This window comes from Pleurodeles waltl, chromosome 7, assembly GCF_031143425.1.
Source record: "Pleurodeles waltl isolate 20211129_DDA chromosome 7, aPleWal1.hap1.20221129, whole genome shotgun sequence".
NCBI lineage: Eukaryota > Metazoa > Chordata > Amphibia > Caudata > Salamandridae > Pleurodeles > Pleurodeles waltl.
The window spans coordinates 597595441-597612189 of record NC_090446.1 but is presented as its reverse complement, the minus strand read 5'-3'; the positions used below and the strand labels follow the sequence as shown (position 1 = coordinate 597612189).

Sequence of the window (16749 nt, the reverse complement as noted above, 5' to 3'; positions counted from 1 at the left end):
TCTTGGTGCGGTTGTTAATCCGAAAGGCAGTACCTTGAATTGGTAATGTATTCCCTTGAATACAAACCTTAGGTATTTCCTGTGCGATGGGTGTATTGGTATATGGAAATAAGCATCCTTGAGGTCTAAAGTTGCCATGTAGTCGTGTAGTTTTAGCAATGGCAATACTTCTTGTAGTGTGACCATGTGAAAGTGGTCTGATTTGATGAAAGTGTTCACTACTCTGAGGTCTAGGATTGGTCTCAGCGTTTTGTCCTTCTTTGGTATCAGAAAGTACAGTGAGTAAACTCCTGTGTTTATTTGTGTGTTTGGCACTAATTCGATTGCATTCTTTTGCAATAGTGCCTGTACTTCTATCTCCAGGAGATTGGAATGATGTTTTGTCAAATTTTGTGCTTTTGGTGGTATGTTTGGAGGGAATTGTAGAAATTCTATGCAATAACCATGTTGGATAATTGCTAGAACCCAAGTGTCTGTAGTGATTTCCTTCCATGCTTTGTAATAATGACTTATTCTTCCCCCCACTGGTGTTGTGTGGAGGGGGTGAGTGACATGTGAGTCACTGTTTAGTAGTAGGGGTTTTGGGGCTCTGAAATCTTCCTCTATTCCTAGGGAATTGCCCTCCTCTATATTGTCCCCGAAAACCTCCTCTATACTGTCCCTGGTAACTGGGCGGTGTTGCTTGTGAGGTGCTGGCTTGTGTGCTCTGACCCCGAAACCCCCCTCTAAAGGGTGTTTTACGGAATGTGCTGTAATTCCCTCTGCTCTGCGGGGAGAAGAGTGCGCCCATGGCTTTGGCAGTGTCCGTGTCTTTTTTGAGTTTCTCAATCGCTGTGTCCACTTCTGGACCGAACAGTTCTTTTTCGTTAAAAGGCATATTGAGAACTGCTTGCTGAATCTCTGGTTTAAATCCAGACGTTCGGAGCCATGCATGTCTTCTGATAGTTACAGATGTATTAATTGTCCGTGCAGCTGTATCTGCAGCGTCCATGGAGGAGCGGATCTGGTTGTTGGAAATGGTCTGTCCCTCCTCAACCACTTGTTTTGCCCTATTTTGTAGGTATTTGGGCAGATGTTCAATGAGATGTTGCATCTCATCCCAATGGGCCCTGTCATAGCGCGCAAGTAGTGCCTGGGAGTTTGCGATGCGCCACTGGTTTGCAGCTTGTGCTGCGACTCTCTTACCAGCTGCATCAAACTTGCGGCTTTCTTTATCTGGGGGTGGTACATCTCCAGATGTGTGGGAGTTGGCCCTTTTCCTAGCTGCTCCTACAACGACAGAGTCTGGTGGCAGCTGTGTAGTGATGAAAACCGGGTCTGTAGGAGGCGCCTTATACTTTTTTTCCACCCTTGGTGTGATTGCCCTACTTTTGACCGGCTCCTTAAAGATTTCTTTTGCGTGCCGGAGCATACCAGGGAGCATAGGCAGGCTTTGGTATGAGCTGTGGGTGGAGGAGAGTGTGTTGAATAAAAAATCATCCTCGACCTGTTCTGAGTGGAGGCTTACATTGTGAAATTGTGCTGCTCTAGCCACCACTTGAGAATACGCGGTGCTGTCCTCTGGTGGAGATGGCTTCGTAGGGTATGCCTCCGGACTGTTATCTGACACTGGGGCATCGTATAGGTCCCATGCGTCTTGATCTTGGTCACCCTGGCTCATGGTGGTGTGAGCTGGGGAGTGTGATGGAGTTTGTGCTGGTGAGACGTTAATCACGGGCGGAGGAGAGGGTGGTGGGGTAACTCTTTTCACCACTTTCGGTTGTGGTGTCTGTTCAGTTTGGAACTCCAACCTTCTCTTTCTTCTAATAGGGGGAAGGGTGCTTATTTTTCCTGTCCCCTGCTGTATGAAAATAAGCTTTTGCGTATGGTCCACATCAGTTGATTGTAGCTCTTCCTCAAACCTATGCTTTTGCATTTGGGAGGTTAGCGAGTGCTCTTCTGTATAAGAGCCTGAAGCTGGGTCGGTTGCAGTTTGTTTCGGGCCCGAAACTTTGTCTGCGTCCTTTTTCGGCTCCGAGGTGACTTTTTTCTTTTTCGGGGCCGAAACCTGTCGGCGTCGAGCCGTGTCTACACCGGCATCTCGGTGTCGATGCTTGTGTCCAGCACTTTCTCGGTCCCGAGAAGGCTGCGTGCCGGTGTCTCGACCGGAGTCGGACGATCTCGGCACTGTTTGGGCCTTTTTCGGTGCCGACGGTCGGTCACCGAATTTATGGGTGGAGCCATGGCCTGGTGGCAGTGGCGTCCCCTGGGCCTTGTAAATCTTCCTCTGAGTGGTTTTCGACGTCTTACTCACGGTTTGCGTATCGTCGAATCCTTCGGAGTCTGAGTCTTGGATCGAGAAGGTACCTTCCTCTTCTTGTTCCTCGAACTCTCGGTGGGCTGTCGGCGCGGACGCCATCTGGAGTCTTCTGGCTCGACGGTCTCGGAGTGTTTTTCGGGACCGGAACGCACGACAGGCCTCGCAGGTGTCTTCACTGTGCTCAGGTGACAGGCACAGGTTGCAGACCAAGTGTTGGTCTGTATAGGGGTATTTATTGTGGCATTTGGGGCAGAAACGGAACGGGGTCCGTTCCATCGGCGTTCTTCAGCACGCGGTCGGGCCGACCAGGCCCCGACGGGGGATCGAAAAACTACCCCGAAGGGCACCGGAGCTCTTCGATCCTTCGACGCGGTGTTGAATCTAACTACGCCGATCCCGAACGCAACAATACCGACGAAAATCTTCCGAAATTAGCTATCTTTCCGTTCCGAAACTCGGAGCGACAGGAACACGTCCGAACCCGATGGCGGAAAAAAAACAATCGAAGATGGAGTCGACGCCCATGCGCAATGGAGACAAAAGGAGGAGTCACTCGGTCCCGTGACTCGAAAGACTTCTTCGAAGAAAAACAACTTGTAACACTCCGGCCCAACACCAGATGGCGAGCTATTGCAAAACATGCGTATCTACAGCGACAGATGCCATCGAACATATAGTTTCTTTAAGGGCTATTCACTACATGCATTCTAGAGCCCACCTGAGTGACATTCTCTGGTTTGACCTTATCTAATGGTTCTGTTAAGTAAAGTGGTTATACAGTGTTCATTCCAAGTCTTTATGAGGATTTACCCTCCTGCCGTTTTTGTCCCTCCCCCAACTTGTATAACAATAGTGGGACAATGTTGTAGAATTTCGGAATCCAGTAGAATTTATTTAGAAAAGGTTCCAGGGTAAAAATATCTTATTTCCGGACATTCATGAAAAACTGTAGACGCCTTAAAATCCATCTCACTTTAGAAGTGTAGGAACTGAACAAGACAAAGATGCACTTTTCTAGTCACTTTAAAAATTAAATAAAAAAGCAATCACATAAAATACTTTATTGAACGTACAGCTGCATAGAATGCAGTGAAATCATATTATCAGTTTAATGCTATTTCACATATTTCCTGAATAGCCCATTTTGACGCTTTGCAGTAGGCGTCCATGTCTAACAAGGCTCAGGATACAACATACCATTTTTTCAGCAGACCTCTGGGCTGGCTAAGGGATCTCTTCCTTTATGAAAGGGAATGGGAGAAGGTGTTTAATTTTTAACTCTCGGCAGAGCTCGCTTCCTCCACCTCAAACATACATTTATGTTAAGAAATCTTTATGGTGCATACAGGTATCAAGAAATCTTTAAGGTCTGCTGTACCTTTCATATAGGCCAACCTGAACATTTTGAAGCTACTGCCTTCTCACCACGAGCAACTTCTTCTCTATTTACTACATGAGAAGTGCAAGTGTGATATATCCCCTGCTTCTTATCAGCGACTCTTGGCCCAATCTCATGGATAAGAGGGTGAGTTGGATAAGAGCACCCTCCCTACTTCTCAGCGCTAGCAGTGAAGTTTCCTCTCCGGGTCTGGTGAGTATAGTGAGGAGCTTTACCAAGTCCTCCAAGCTTCTTGATATCAAGCTAGCCCCTAAACTTCAAGTAACACAAACAAAATACACGATTGACTGAATACCACTGAAATCTATTAAAATAAATACGATCACTTTCACAAACATAAATATGCAGGACGCAAGCAGCTCAAAGGTGGAGCTGGCATGCAGCTTCTCCAGAGACCTGCACCAATTCCCTTGTGGATGCTGAGGGTTATCATTACTGTGCCGATACTTACCACCTTCATCACCCATTCACCTAAAAGCCTTGATTTGTGTCTAGGTAGCAGCTGGAGCCCACCACTGGATGAATACATTTTGGAATAAACACAGCCTGTATGGGGTAAGAACACAACCAACAACAGGGCTTAAAGTTAAATTAACAAAATCCCAGAAGACAGGCTTCAAAGTTTCGGTTCTTCACTTTGTCCAGATTGTGAAAATGTGTCCATTTTGACTGGCAAAGACATCACAATAAGAGGGTAAATACCACCCAAAAGGATCACTCACTACTCAATGAAGATAAATCCTTGAGCACTACCAGGCATTGCCACCACTTGCCTGCAACACAGAGCAAGGATATCATAGAACTGTACATGGAAGATGATGCACCCCTATGAGCTCTAGTAAGTCTTAGCTGTCTCGCTTGTTCTGCAGGGTGTGTCCCAGTGTCTGTGTCTTGGTTCTTCTGTCTGTTGATATCACCCAAACCAAGGTAGTTCTCAAAAGCCAAATTGTGAAAGTAACATTTCTTTGGTATCATCAGGATGTATGCTGTTCAGGATCGGGCTCCTGAAACTGGGAGGCTTTGCTTAGAGAATTCCCTACTAGGCCAGGTAGAAGTCCATCTCCTGGCATTGTCTGCAAGGAAGAGCCCGTGTTACATGTTCTTTGGGCAGTGCATTCTTGAGTTACATCAGGCAGTGCATCCCCATGGCAGAGCACACTCTCTGGGAGCAATTCCTGATTTACAAGTGCTTGACTGCTTTCAGACCTGAGTACATTTGACCCTGGACTCTCGTTTCCATGCTTCAGATCTGAAATCTTAGGGTCTGTGCTCTTGTGTTCACAGTGTGGGCTAGCAGACAGTATCCCAGGGCCTTCTGGATCCAAACACACTTCAGTGTAATGTTGTGCTTTGAGATCTGGACTGCAGTCGACATTGGTTACCATTGACCCAGGCTCAGCAAGATCACAGTCTGAATTGGTTGTCCTTGAATTAGGGCCCTTAGGGTTACTATCTGAATCAACTACCCTTGGTGTGGAATCTTCAGCTGTGCTTTCTAAATCGGTTGTCCTTACTCCTGAGCCCTCAGAAATGCAGTGTATATCAGTAGCCTCTGGGCTGTGGCCTTGGGGATCCCCTTCATCCTTTGGAGGAAGCTGCAGGAAATCTGGGAGAACCAGGTCCTTCTTACAGAGCAAGCCTCGCTGGTCCTCAGCTCGGCAGCCCTGCACTCGGTTCAGCAACTCCACCAACCCTGTGTGAAGTAAAGATGGACAAGAACATTAATGCTCTCAAGACAGCTCAACAACCTCAACATTGTGAGGCTAACCTCTCCCAGCAATAACTGCACAATGTAACAGTTAAACATTTTATTCAGAGAACATACAAATGTCCTTATAACAAATCTGAGTAAACACCGTTGGGAACCCCCACCAATAGGACTATTGCTGCATTCCTAATCCATTGGTATGCACGCACATTCCAATTACACTCATTACTCACTGTTCATTCGCTGCTCTACAAAATACTGTGATCCAGGTAGAGAGACATCGCAATGCAGTTGTTCCTATGCAAGATCACATATCCCATTACATCAGTTATGTCTTCATACAAGTGCCTCTGCACTAAATGTGTACACACTTCCAACATCAATGATTTTGCAAGGTCATGCCCCCTCCCGTGAGGTCACCCATCTTTGGTTAACATGAGGTTGCAAGTTTGAATTTAGCATCTTATTGTGAGAGTGTGAGGCACCATGTTTTTCTATCACATTTGCCTATGATATCATACCTACCATACAACATTGCCTAGTTTGACAAAATATAATTTTCACTAAAACTGTGAAAATAGTGTTTAACCCAGCATGCTAAGAGTTGCCCTCGATTAGAAGGGGCACACAATAACCCTGCACTTAAAGGTGTTTTGTGAGGACACCAGTACAGATTTACCAGTTGCCATATTGAATAGGACTCAAGCATGTCTTCTGGAAGGCTGCACATTACTGAATCAGGATTATAAATATCAGTCTTGTAAAATATTGCTTTCACAATATTTCAAGACCACCACATCATCAAGGTAAGTATATACAGATAACCATGCCTGTAATATTCTCAACCCTTCATCTTCTTACCTTGACAATATGGTGGTAGTTGATATTGTGGATTTTATAGTGCGATAGAAAGATATTTACCCCAAGATATAGTGACCCAACCCACCCTCTGAACAGCTTCCTTAAGGCCTCTGATGTGTTCACAGACTTCGCGATGGAGCCAATGGCTTAGAAATGATTAGAAGAGAGAATTAAAAGGACTCACCATATTTTCAGCTAGCCAATAGAGGCAAGCTGTAAAAAATATCATGTACAGATAAGCAATATAGGTGAACCTATTTTATTTAAGATATTTATAAATACATTTCTCATGCCTCCCTTCTTCCTTCCACATTGCACAAGAGACTCTTCAAACACCATGAAACCTGGAATTTTGATGATCATTGGGGCTAAGGACTGGTGGGGTATGTAGAACCCTCACCACAAGAAACGGAGGCGTGTGCTGGACAGGGCTGATCACTGAATTCAATGAAAAGCACCATCACTGATGAATTCTGAGCAACAAAAGACTCCAAGAGAGTTAAGTGTGGATGGTCACTGATAAGCCAAGATATGAATGGTTATCATTTATCTTTGATTCAGAGGTACAGGGGTATGGAATGTATTCAGCTGACCCAAAAGATTAGAAAGTCTCCTGGCATCTAAGGTATGAGCAGGGAACTGCTAACACTTGCCCCTGAGGTATGAACAGGACACTGCTGATTCCTGACGCCAATAAATCGAGGTATGGACCCGATAGGGATTTAATACCATTGACCGAAGAGGTATGAATTGGACATTGTTGATCCTGAAAGAGGGTTTGAGGTACGGATGGGATTCTGCTAAGCGCTATCCACCAGGTAATTTGGGGGTGGGTTTAACACTGCTAAGCTCCAACTTCAAGGATTTGGTATAAATATGGGGCAGCCTTGAACAGAGATGTGGAAAGGGCTCTGCGGAGAATGACTCAAGTTATGAAGTTCTGGGTATGGCATAGCTACAATTGTGGTTTGGATGGTGCACAAAAACCTCATATTTTGATCCACTGGAGATGGTGTGAAGTTAATACTGACCTTCAATATCATATGTGCGCCGATTTAAAGGATTCTTTGCAGCAGGGGAATCTCGATGCCGGGTGACAGGCGAGGCATTTACTGACCCTTTTTTCACTGGTGCCGACGAACATTGATGTTTCAAGCCAACAGTCGGAGAAGAAGCACACTGTTTCCAGAGACAAGAGAGATACTGCTCAGCTTTGAATGGGAGATAGGAAATCTTTGCAGAAGGTAAGAAACTAGACTACGTGAGACAGAAGCATAACTCAGCTAGAAGGGCTTGAATTAGCTCATCATGACAACAGTACATACGCTCCACCATGGAAAGGGTCCTGAGATCCCCTATTGAAGATGTGCCAGCCTCAGCAAGAACGAGATTCACAGAGTCACCATAGGAAAGTGCAAACGATACACAAGGGAAGGGTTCACTCTCTCCAACACAGGAGGTACACAAGCTTCACGACTGGAAGAAACACAGGCTCGGTTATGTGGGGTGGGCTGCAAAGGATCCACTATAGGAGAGGCAGAGGTTCAGTCTCACTAAGACACAAAGGGAAAAAGGCTCTGCTATAGGAAGGCATGCACGCTACATCTGGACCTGGATTCACAGACTCTACCGCAGGCTCCTCCACAGGAAAAGGAACTGGTTCAAATAATGGAGAGGATTTGGAAAGGGCGTAGGACATCAACGGCCAATCAGAGTATGTTGTGAGTGACATCACTCGGGCAGAGAGGCATTACAGGAAATAGAGCTATTGCTGGAATATGCCCTAGTCTCAGTTCCCAACTGCGAGTAAAGCTGAAAGTGACCACTGACAAGTAAAGGGAATACTTCTCCTATCTTACTGCACAGTCTCAATTTGAGGTTATTGGGGAGGCTCTGAGTCACACGGCAAAACTGGCCTAGAATGAAAAGGCATTTAAATCCTCCTCTCCCTTCCAGTACATGATCACAAGATCTACACTTTATGCAAATAGATCTACCATACCTGTAGCCCCCCAGGCTACGAATCCAAAATCCTGGATCTACAAGGGCAAGTCTTGCATCTGCACTGTTTAAAAGTAAATATATGCTTATAACGGCAACATCAACTAGTGGCTGGGCAAATGTGTCAAAAGAGCTGCTCGGGATCTGAATGAAACCTACAACTCAACGTAGCCCTAACGCAAGCAGCAAGACATACACTAGACTCATCAGTCAGGCATAATATGGTAACAGCTGGCATTTCAGGCTAGCTTTTCACCTTCAGGCGCTCTAGCCAACCGTAAAAATCACCTATTGCTGCTAGAAGGTAGTAAAAAAACTAATGCACGCCAATTAAATAGCATAAATAGATTGTAAAATGGCTTTTTGCTCCATTGCTCTGTGTAGTACATAAGTTTGTTTTTTATAGACTTGTGTTTGTGCATATATATATATATATATATATATATATATATATATATATATATATATATGGAAAATGTCACTTACCCAGTGTACATCTGTTCGTGGCATGAGACGCTGCAGATTCACATGCTGTGCACTGTTCCTGCCATCTAGTGTTGGGCTCGGAGTGTTACAAGTTGTTTCTCTTCGAAGAAGTCTTTTCGAGTCACGGGACCGAGTGACTCCTCCCTTTCGGCTCCATTGCGCATGGGCGTCGATTCCATCTGAGATTTTTTTCCCCGCAAAGGGTGAGGTAGGAGTTGGTAAAGTGAGGATACTAGAGGTGCCCATGCAGTGGAGTAGAAATGTATGTACATAGTGTGTAGTAAAAGAATATTTATTTACGTATTTACAATTTTCATGCAACTATTATCGGCTACAGGCTCCCGGGGAGGCGGGAGGGCGCATGTGAATCTGCAGCGTCTCATGCCACGAACATTTTCTGTTTGATGGCATGCGTAGCTGCAGATACACATGCTGTGCATAGACTATAAAGCAGTTATCTCCCCAAAAGCGGTGGTTCAGCCTGTAGGAGTTGAAGTTGTCTGAAATAATGTTCTTAATACAGCCTGTCCTACTGTGGCTTGTTGTGTTGCTAACACATCTACACAGTAATGCTTAGTAAATGTATGAGGCGTAGACCAGGTGGCTGCCTTACACATTTCTGTCATTGGTATATTACCAAGAAAAGCCATTGTGGCGCCCTTCTTTCTAGTGGAGTGTGCCCTTGGTGTAATGGGTAAATCTCTTTTTGCTTTAAGGTAACAGGTTTGAATGCATTTAACTATCCATCTGACAATGGCTTGTTTGGATATTGGGTTACCTGCATGAGGTTTTTGGAAAGCTACGAACAATTGTTTTGTTTTACGAAATTGTTTTGTTCTGTCAATGTAATACATTAGTGCTCTTTTTATGTCTAATGTATGCAATGCCCTTTCAGCTACTGAGTCTGGTTGTGGAAAGAATACTGGGAGTTCCACAGTTTGGTTTAGATGGAATGGTGATATGACTTTTGGTAAATATTTTGGATTCGTACGGAGAACCACTTTATGTTTATGTATTTGTATAAAGGGCTCTTGAATAGTAAATGCTTGTATTTGACTAACTCTTTGAAGTGATGTGATGGCTATTAGAAAGGCTACTTTCCAAGTTAGAAATTGGATTTAACAAGAATGCATGGGTTCAAATGGTGGGTCCATGAGTCGTGTTAATACAATATTAAGATTCCACGAAGGTACTGGTGGTGTCCTTGGGGGTATGATTCTTTTTAGTCCTTCCATAAAGGCTTTAATAACTGGGATTCTAAAAAGGGATGTTGTATGTTTAATCTGCAGATAAGCAGATATTGCAGTGAGATGGATTTGGAAGAGAAAGCTAGATTTGACTTTTGTAAGTATAGTAAATAAATTACAATGTTTTGGGTAGAGGCGACTAGTGGCATAATTTGATAAGCCTGACAGTAGCAAACAAATCTTTTCCATTTGTTCATGTAACAATGTTTTGTTGTGGGTTTTCTTGCTTGTTTAATAACCACCATATACTCTTTTGAAAGGTTTGAATATCCGAATTCTAAGAATTCAGGAGCCAGATTGCTAGGTTGAACGATGCTGGATTCAGGTGTCTGATCTGTTGTTTGTGTTGTGTCAACAGATCTGGTCTGTTTGGTAGTTTGATGTGGGGTACTACTGATAAGTCCAACAGTGTTGTCTACCACGGTTGGCGAGCCCACGTTGGTGCTATCAGTATTAGTTTGAGTTTGTTTTGACTCACTTTATTGACCAGATAAGGAATGAGCGGGAGAGGGGGAAAAGCCTAAGCAAATATCCCTGACCAGCTGATCCATAGAGCATTGCCCTTGGACTGAGGGTGTGGATATCTGGACGCGAAGTTTGGGCATTTCGCGTTTTCTTTTATTGCAAATAGATCTATGTTTGGTGTCCCCCAGCAGTAGAAGTGATCCTGTAGGATCTGGGGATGTATTTCCCATTCGTGAGTTTGTTGTTGATCTCGACTGAGATTGTCGGCTAACTGATTTTGAATGCCTGGTATGTATTGTGCTATCAGGCGAATGTTGTTGTTAATTGCCCAAGCCAAATCTTTTGTGCTAAGAGACACAGCTGTGACGAGTGTGTCCCCCCCATTTGTTTAGATAATACATGGTTGTCATATTGTCTGTCTTGACAAGAATGTGTTTGTGGGCTATCAGTGGATGAAACGCTTTTAATGCTAGAAATACCGCTAGCAGTTCCAAGTGATTTATGTGAAGTAGTCTTTGTTGATTGTCCCATTGACCTTGTACGCTGTGATTGTTGAGGTGTGCTCCCCACCCAACCATGGAAGCGTCTGTTGTGATAATGGCGTGAGGCACTGTGTCTTGAAAAGGCCACCCTTTGTTTAAATTTATAGGGTTCCACCACTGGAGCGAAGAGTGTGTTTGGCGGTCTATCAACACTAAATCTTGTAGTTGACCCTGTGCTTGCGTCCATTGTTTTGCTAGGCACTGTTGTAAGGGCCGCATGTGTAGTCTTGCGTTTGGGACAATAGCTATGTATGAGGACATCATGCCTAGTAGTTTCATTACAAACCTTACCGTGTAGTATTGGTTTGGTTGCATGCTTGATCTTACATTTTGGAACAATTGAACTCTTTGTGGACTTGGAGTGGCAATTGCTTTTTGTGTGTTGAGTGTTGCTCCCAAGTATTGTTGTAGTTGGGATGGTTGCAGATGTGACTTTTGATACTTTATAGAAAACCCTAGTTTGTGTAGAGTTTCTATGATGTATTGTGTGTGAAATTGACATTGTTGTTGAGTGTTTGCTTTTATTAGCCAATCGTCCAAATATGGGAATACGTTCATGTGTTGTCTCCTTATATGAGCTGCTACTACGGCTAGGCATTTTGTAAATACTCTGGGGGCAGTTGTTATTCCGAACTGTAGCACTTTGAATTAATAATGTTTGGCTTGTATTACAAACCTTAGGTATTTCCTGTGAGATGGATGGATGGGTAAGTGGAAATACGCATTCTTGAGATCCAGTGTTGTCATGTATTCCCCCTTTTTTAGTAAGGGAACTATGTCCTGCAGTGTTACCATTTGGAAATGATCTGATTTGCTGAAGAGATTCAGTGTTCTGAGAGCTAAGATAGGTCTTAATGTTTTGTCCTTTTTTGGAATAAGGAAATACAGGGAGTAAACACCTGTTCCCTTTTGGTGATAGGGTACTAGCTCTATTGCTTGTTTTTGTAGCAGTGCTTGGACCTCTATATGTAATAGGTCTAAGTGTTGTGGAGACAGTCTGTGCGGTTTTGGTGGCACATCTGGAGGGAATGGCAATAACCATGTTGGATAATTGATAGGACCCATGTGTCTGTGGTAATATGTGTCCAATTGTGGTAGTATTTGGTTAGCCCCCCCCCACTGTTGACAAGTGTTGGGGTAGTGTGACATTAAAGTCACTTCTTGCTAGGGCTTGGTTTGGTGGGCTGGAATTTCCATCTTCCCCTTGGGAATTGGCCTCTATAGGAACCACAACCCCCCCCCCCCCTTTGGTATTGTGACTGGTAGGTGGGATTTGTTTGGGAGGTGGACGGCTCAGATGTCTGCTGCCGAAACCCCCCTCTAAATTGTGGTTTCCTAAGAGTGCCTCTGAATTGTGGGGAGTAGAGCGCGCCCATGGCTTTGGCCGTGTCTGTGTCCTTTTTCATCTTCTCGATTGCGGTATTGACTTCCGGCCCAAACAACTGATGTTGGTTAAACGGCATATTTAGTACCGCTTGTTGTATTTCTGGTTTGAATCCAGAACTCCGCAGCCATGCATGCCTTCGAATCGTTACAGCCGTGTTGACAGTCCGTGCTGCTGTGTCTGCAGAGTCTAATGCAGACCTTATCTGATTGTTTGATATGGCCTGTCCCTCTTCAACTACTTGCTGGGCATGTTTTTGGTGTTCCTTGGGCAAGTGCTGAATGATGTCTTGCATTTCGTCCCAGTGTGCCCTGTCGTAGCGTGCAAGTAGGGCTTGCAAATTTGCAATTCGCCATTGATTGGCTGCTTGTGATGCCACTCTCTTGCCCGCTGCGTCGAACTTTCGACTCTCTTTGTCAGGTGGTGGGGCATCTCCTGACGATTGTGAGTTCGCCCTTTTTCTTGCAGCCCTTACAACCACTGAGTCCGGTGTGAGTTGTTGCGTTATAAACACTGGGTCTGTCGGGGTGGTTTATATTTCTTTTCAACCCTAGGCGTGATAGCTCTTCCCTTTACAGGATCTTGAAAGACCTGTTGTGCGTGCTTGAGTATGCCTGATAGCATTGGCAGGCTTTGATAGGATGCATGGGTGGATGCCAGAGTTTTGAAAAGGAAGTCATCCTTCACTGGTTCAGAGTGCATTGTTACGTTGTGGAACGTAGCTGCCCTGGCTAATACGTGCATATATGCTGTACTGTCCTCTGGTGGTGAAGGCTTGGTTGGATAACACTCTGGGCTGTTGTCCGATATTGGTGGATCGTATAGATCCCATGCATCAGCGTCATCTTGGGTCATCCCAGTATGTGTGGGTGACTGCATTATCGGTGTTCCCACTGGTGACAAGTGTGGTGAGTCCAGTGGGGATGGTTGTGGTGAGACCTGTGGTGGTGGTGACTTGTCTCTAACCACTTTGGCTTTTGGTTGCATCTCTGATTCTTGAAAGGCTAGTTTTCTTTTAGATTTGAGTGAAGGGATGGTCTGAATCTTCCCTGTATCTTTCTGAATTTGCAAACTTTGCTGCGTTTGGTCCGGTTCTTCTATATCCAGATCTTGCTCAAATCTATGCCTTTCTTTGAGTTCCATCGAAAGCCCTTGCTCCTCAGTGTATGAGGATTGTTTCAGCTCCGAGGCCGTTTTTTTTGGTACCGAAATTCCTAATGTAATTGTCTTTTTCGGTTCCGAGGAGATTTTTCGGGTCTTGCTTGATTCGACAACTCGATGCCGAACTTTTTCGGTGCCGGAATCTCGACCGGAGTCGGAAGTCTTCGGCAACTCTTTGGCCTTTTTTGGTGCCGATGTTATCTGGTCACCTTCCCTTCTGTGGGTTGAGCCATGGCCTGCTGGCAGTGGCGTCCCCATGGCCTTGAGTTTTTTTGTGTGACCCTGGGTTTGGGACGGGGCAGGTTTACTCACAGTTTGTTGCACCGTCGAGGGTCGTTCACCGTCGGATTCATCCGAGTCCGTTTCTTGGATGGAAATTCTTTCTTCCTCCTCAACGTCAAGATCTTGTTTCGGCTTCAACGCCATTTGTAGTCTTCTTGCACGCCGATCTCTCAAGGTTTTCTTCGATCGAAACGCTCAGCAAGCTTCACAAGTATCCTCTCTGTGTTCGGGCAACAAACAAAGGTTACAGACCCGGTGCTGGTCTGTATAAGAATACTTGGCTTGACACTTAGGACAGGAACGGAAGGGGGTCCGGTCCATTAGTCTTGGACGACGAGTGCGGTCGGGCCGACAAAGCGGTCTTGATGTCGGTGCCGATACACTAACACTAAACCGGTACCGAACGAGAACAATATAGACAAATTTTCTATACTTAGCTAATTTTCCCGATTCGAAATACGGAGCGAAGAGGAACACGTCCGAACCCGATGGCGGAAAGAAAACAATCTAAGATGGAGTTGACGCCCAATCGCAATGGAGCCGAAAGGGAGGAGTCACTCGGTCCGTGACTCAAAAAGACTTCTTTGAAGAAAAACAACTTGTAACACTCCGAGCCCAACACTAGATGGCAGGAACAGTGCACAGCATGTGTATCTGCAGCTACACATGCCATCGAACATATATATATATATATATATATATATATATATATATATATATATATATATATATATATACTGCGATAAAATGTGCAGAAGCAGAAAACAAAATCATCTAAAATTTTGGTTTCCTTTGCTGTGAAGGATTTCAGTAGTGCTCCATGCTGATAAATTGGCAGCAAGACAAAGTCAAGACATTTTCAAGTGCTAGACAGTGAAAGGGCTATACAGCACTTGTACCTCGTTATAAATGTGAAATTGTAATTACATTGTAAGGCATTGTTACGGCAGACTGTGGGACTACTGTTCTGACCTTGTGCTGTGGACATACTCCTAGGAAAATAACAAGCACTGACTTTTTGTATGGATGTTTGTTTAGTAATAGTTGGGTGACGTATGAGCGATACCCTTAGCTGTCTTAAAAAGACAATGTTATAAGTAAGTAACATTTTTTTCAACAGCCGTTTAAAATATGGCAGTATGGACCTCTGCAGAATAGATTACATTTGCAGAGTTAAACTTAGCATTCAAAGATGTGTTATAATAAGTCAGAAGAAGAAGTTTGCATTGTAAATGGTGAAATTAAAAGCATACACAGAAAATACTGTACAGAAGATACTTCTGAAAAAGGGACAGTATTTTTGACACATCTTTAAGAAAGTACATTATGAACCAAAAAGCTAAATATCCAACAACATGACTTTGTGGCAAGAGAAAAAGTGAAAGGCACTGTGCCTTTGTGGAAGGCTAAAGCACTCAAATAGATTGCACATCCTAAAATTTGAAAAAATCATAAAACACAAATGAAAATGGCATACGGTACACACCATATTGTATCTGCAGTCTAACAAAAGGCATACTGCATGCCCCATCAGCAAAACCTAATGGGTACACAAATGGCACAGTATAACCATCAAGGGAATGCCATACCCTTGATGGATAGGCCATCCAAGCATTAGCAAACCATTATTATGTGCATAAATACAGGCTAAGGGGGCTTCTATTAGAACATCTACACAGAATGGTAAAGCTTCTACTAAACACATCAGCAGAGACAGGGGGAGATTGTATGGAGAACTTAAGCACAGAATGAGAGGGATTCTATCACATACTTCAGCACTGACGAGAGGAGCATCTATACAGTTTACAAGCATAGACTAGGGGAGCCTGTCAAAACATCTGCATCTTCTGGATAAGATAATATCAAGCACATCAGAACGAAGGAGCTCTAATCTTGGCCCACAGAAAGAAGCAGGTTTCTTTTATCTCACCTGGGGTTGTGCTTGGGCGTCTACTGCCTCCCCGAATGCTCTTGCATCCATTTCTGTAAGTAAAAAAGAAGAAAATAAAAAGAAACAAAATTGTTGATACGGTATCACCATGGACCTGGACACAAGTGCCTTTTTGTTTCCACTTGTCCCAAAATAGATGTGCAGCCTAAAAGGGCAGTGGTCCCATGCTGGTGACAATGGGGCTCAAGTTGCATCTACTGGGTGAGGCTGCACTCTTAAAAAGGTTGATCTAGTCCTACTGTGCACCTGAATTTGTCAGTCTGATCCCATCATGGATTTAAAGATGTGATGGTCGGCTCACCGTGCACTTGCAGGTGACTCAATTTTGGTACCCTTGGTTTTTTGTGTACTTTGCTGTGTTTTGGTTTGCCTTCCCTGAAGACAGTTTAATTTATGTCACATGAAGCCAAAATGCTGGAAATGAGAGAGATTGCTACACTTCTGAAGGCAACCAGGAAAAGAGATAGGGTGGCATGTGTTGCTGTTGTATAGGCAGGGCCAAGTGTGAGCTTAACAAGCGATAACTAGGATACCTGGACACATATTACTATACAGGTGCACTTTCCCCGTTTGTGCCATGGCACACCTTAAAACAGGTGCCCTGAGCGTAAACAGGGAAAGCGCACCCTATTATGGTCAATGCACTGCCCTTAGGGCAGCCACAAAGCCATGCTGCTCCGGGAGCAGTGCATTCAAGTAAAATATGGGGTGGCTGCTTCAAAGCTGTTCTGTCTTTTACAGTGCAGGAGGCAGCCGCCTGCACTTTCAAGAGGGTAGAGAGATCACCTTGCAGGCGGCTGTAGTGAGTGACTGCACCCACCTGCAGGGGAATGTCTGGAGACCATCTTTATCCCCTCCAGAGGGCTACCTTTAGGAGGCGCACTGAAAATGCACCTCCTAAAGATATATTTACCTCTGCACCAGAGTCATTAATACAATGCAGGCGCAGAGGTAAAGTAATCC

General features: G+C 44.4%; 1 protein-coding gene across 5 annotated transcripts in view; it reads right to left on the bottom strand.

Moving 5' to 3' along the window:
- Positions 1-3162: 3162 nt before the first annotated feature.
- RGS14 (regulator of G protein signaling 14) overlaps positions 3163-16749 on the bottom strand; it is a 161801-nt gene continuing 148214 nt past the window's right edge. For all 5 annotated transcript variants that reach the window (XM_069244481.1, XM_069244482.1, XM_069244485.1 and 2 more), the window contains 3 exons: positions 15766-15818; positions 7299-7446; positions 3163-5391 (listed from right to left, as the gene is read on the bottom strand). In XM_069244481.1, the coding sequence (XP_069100582.1) occupies positions 4673-5391; positions 7299-7446; positions 15766-15818 (920 nt within the window). In that variant the 3' untranslated portion in view covers positions 3163-4672. The remainder of the gene's footprint in view (positions 5392-7298; positions 7447-15765; positions 15819-16749) is intronic.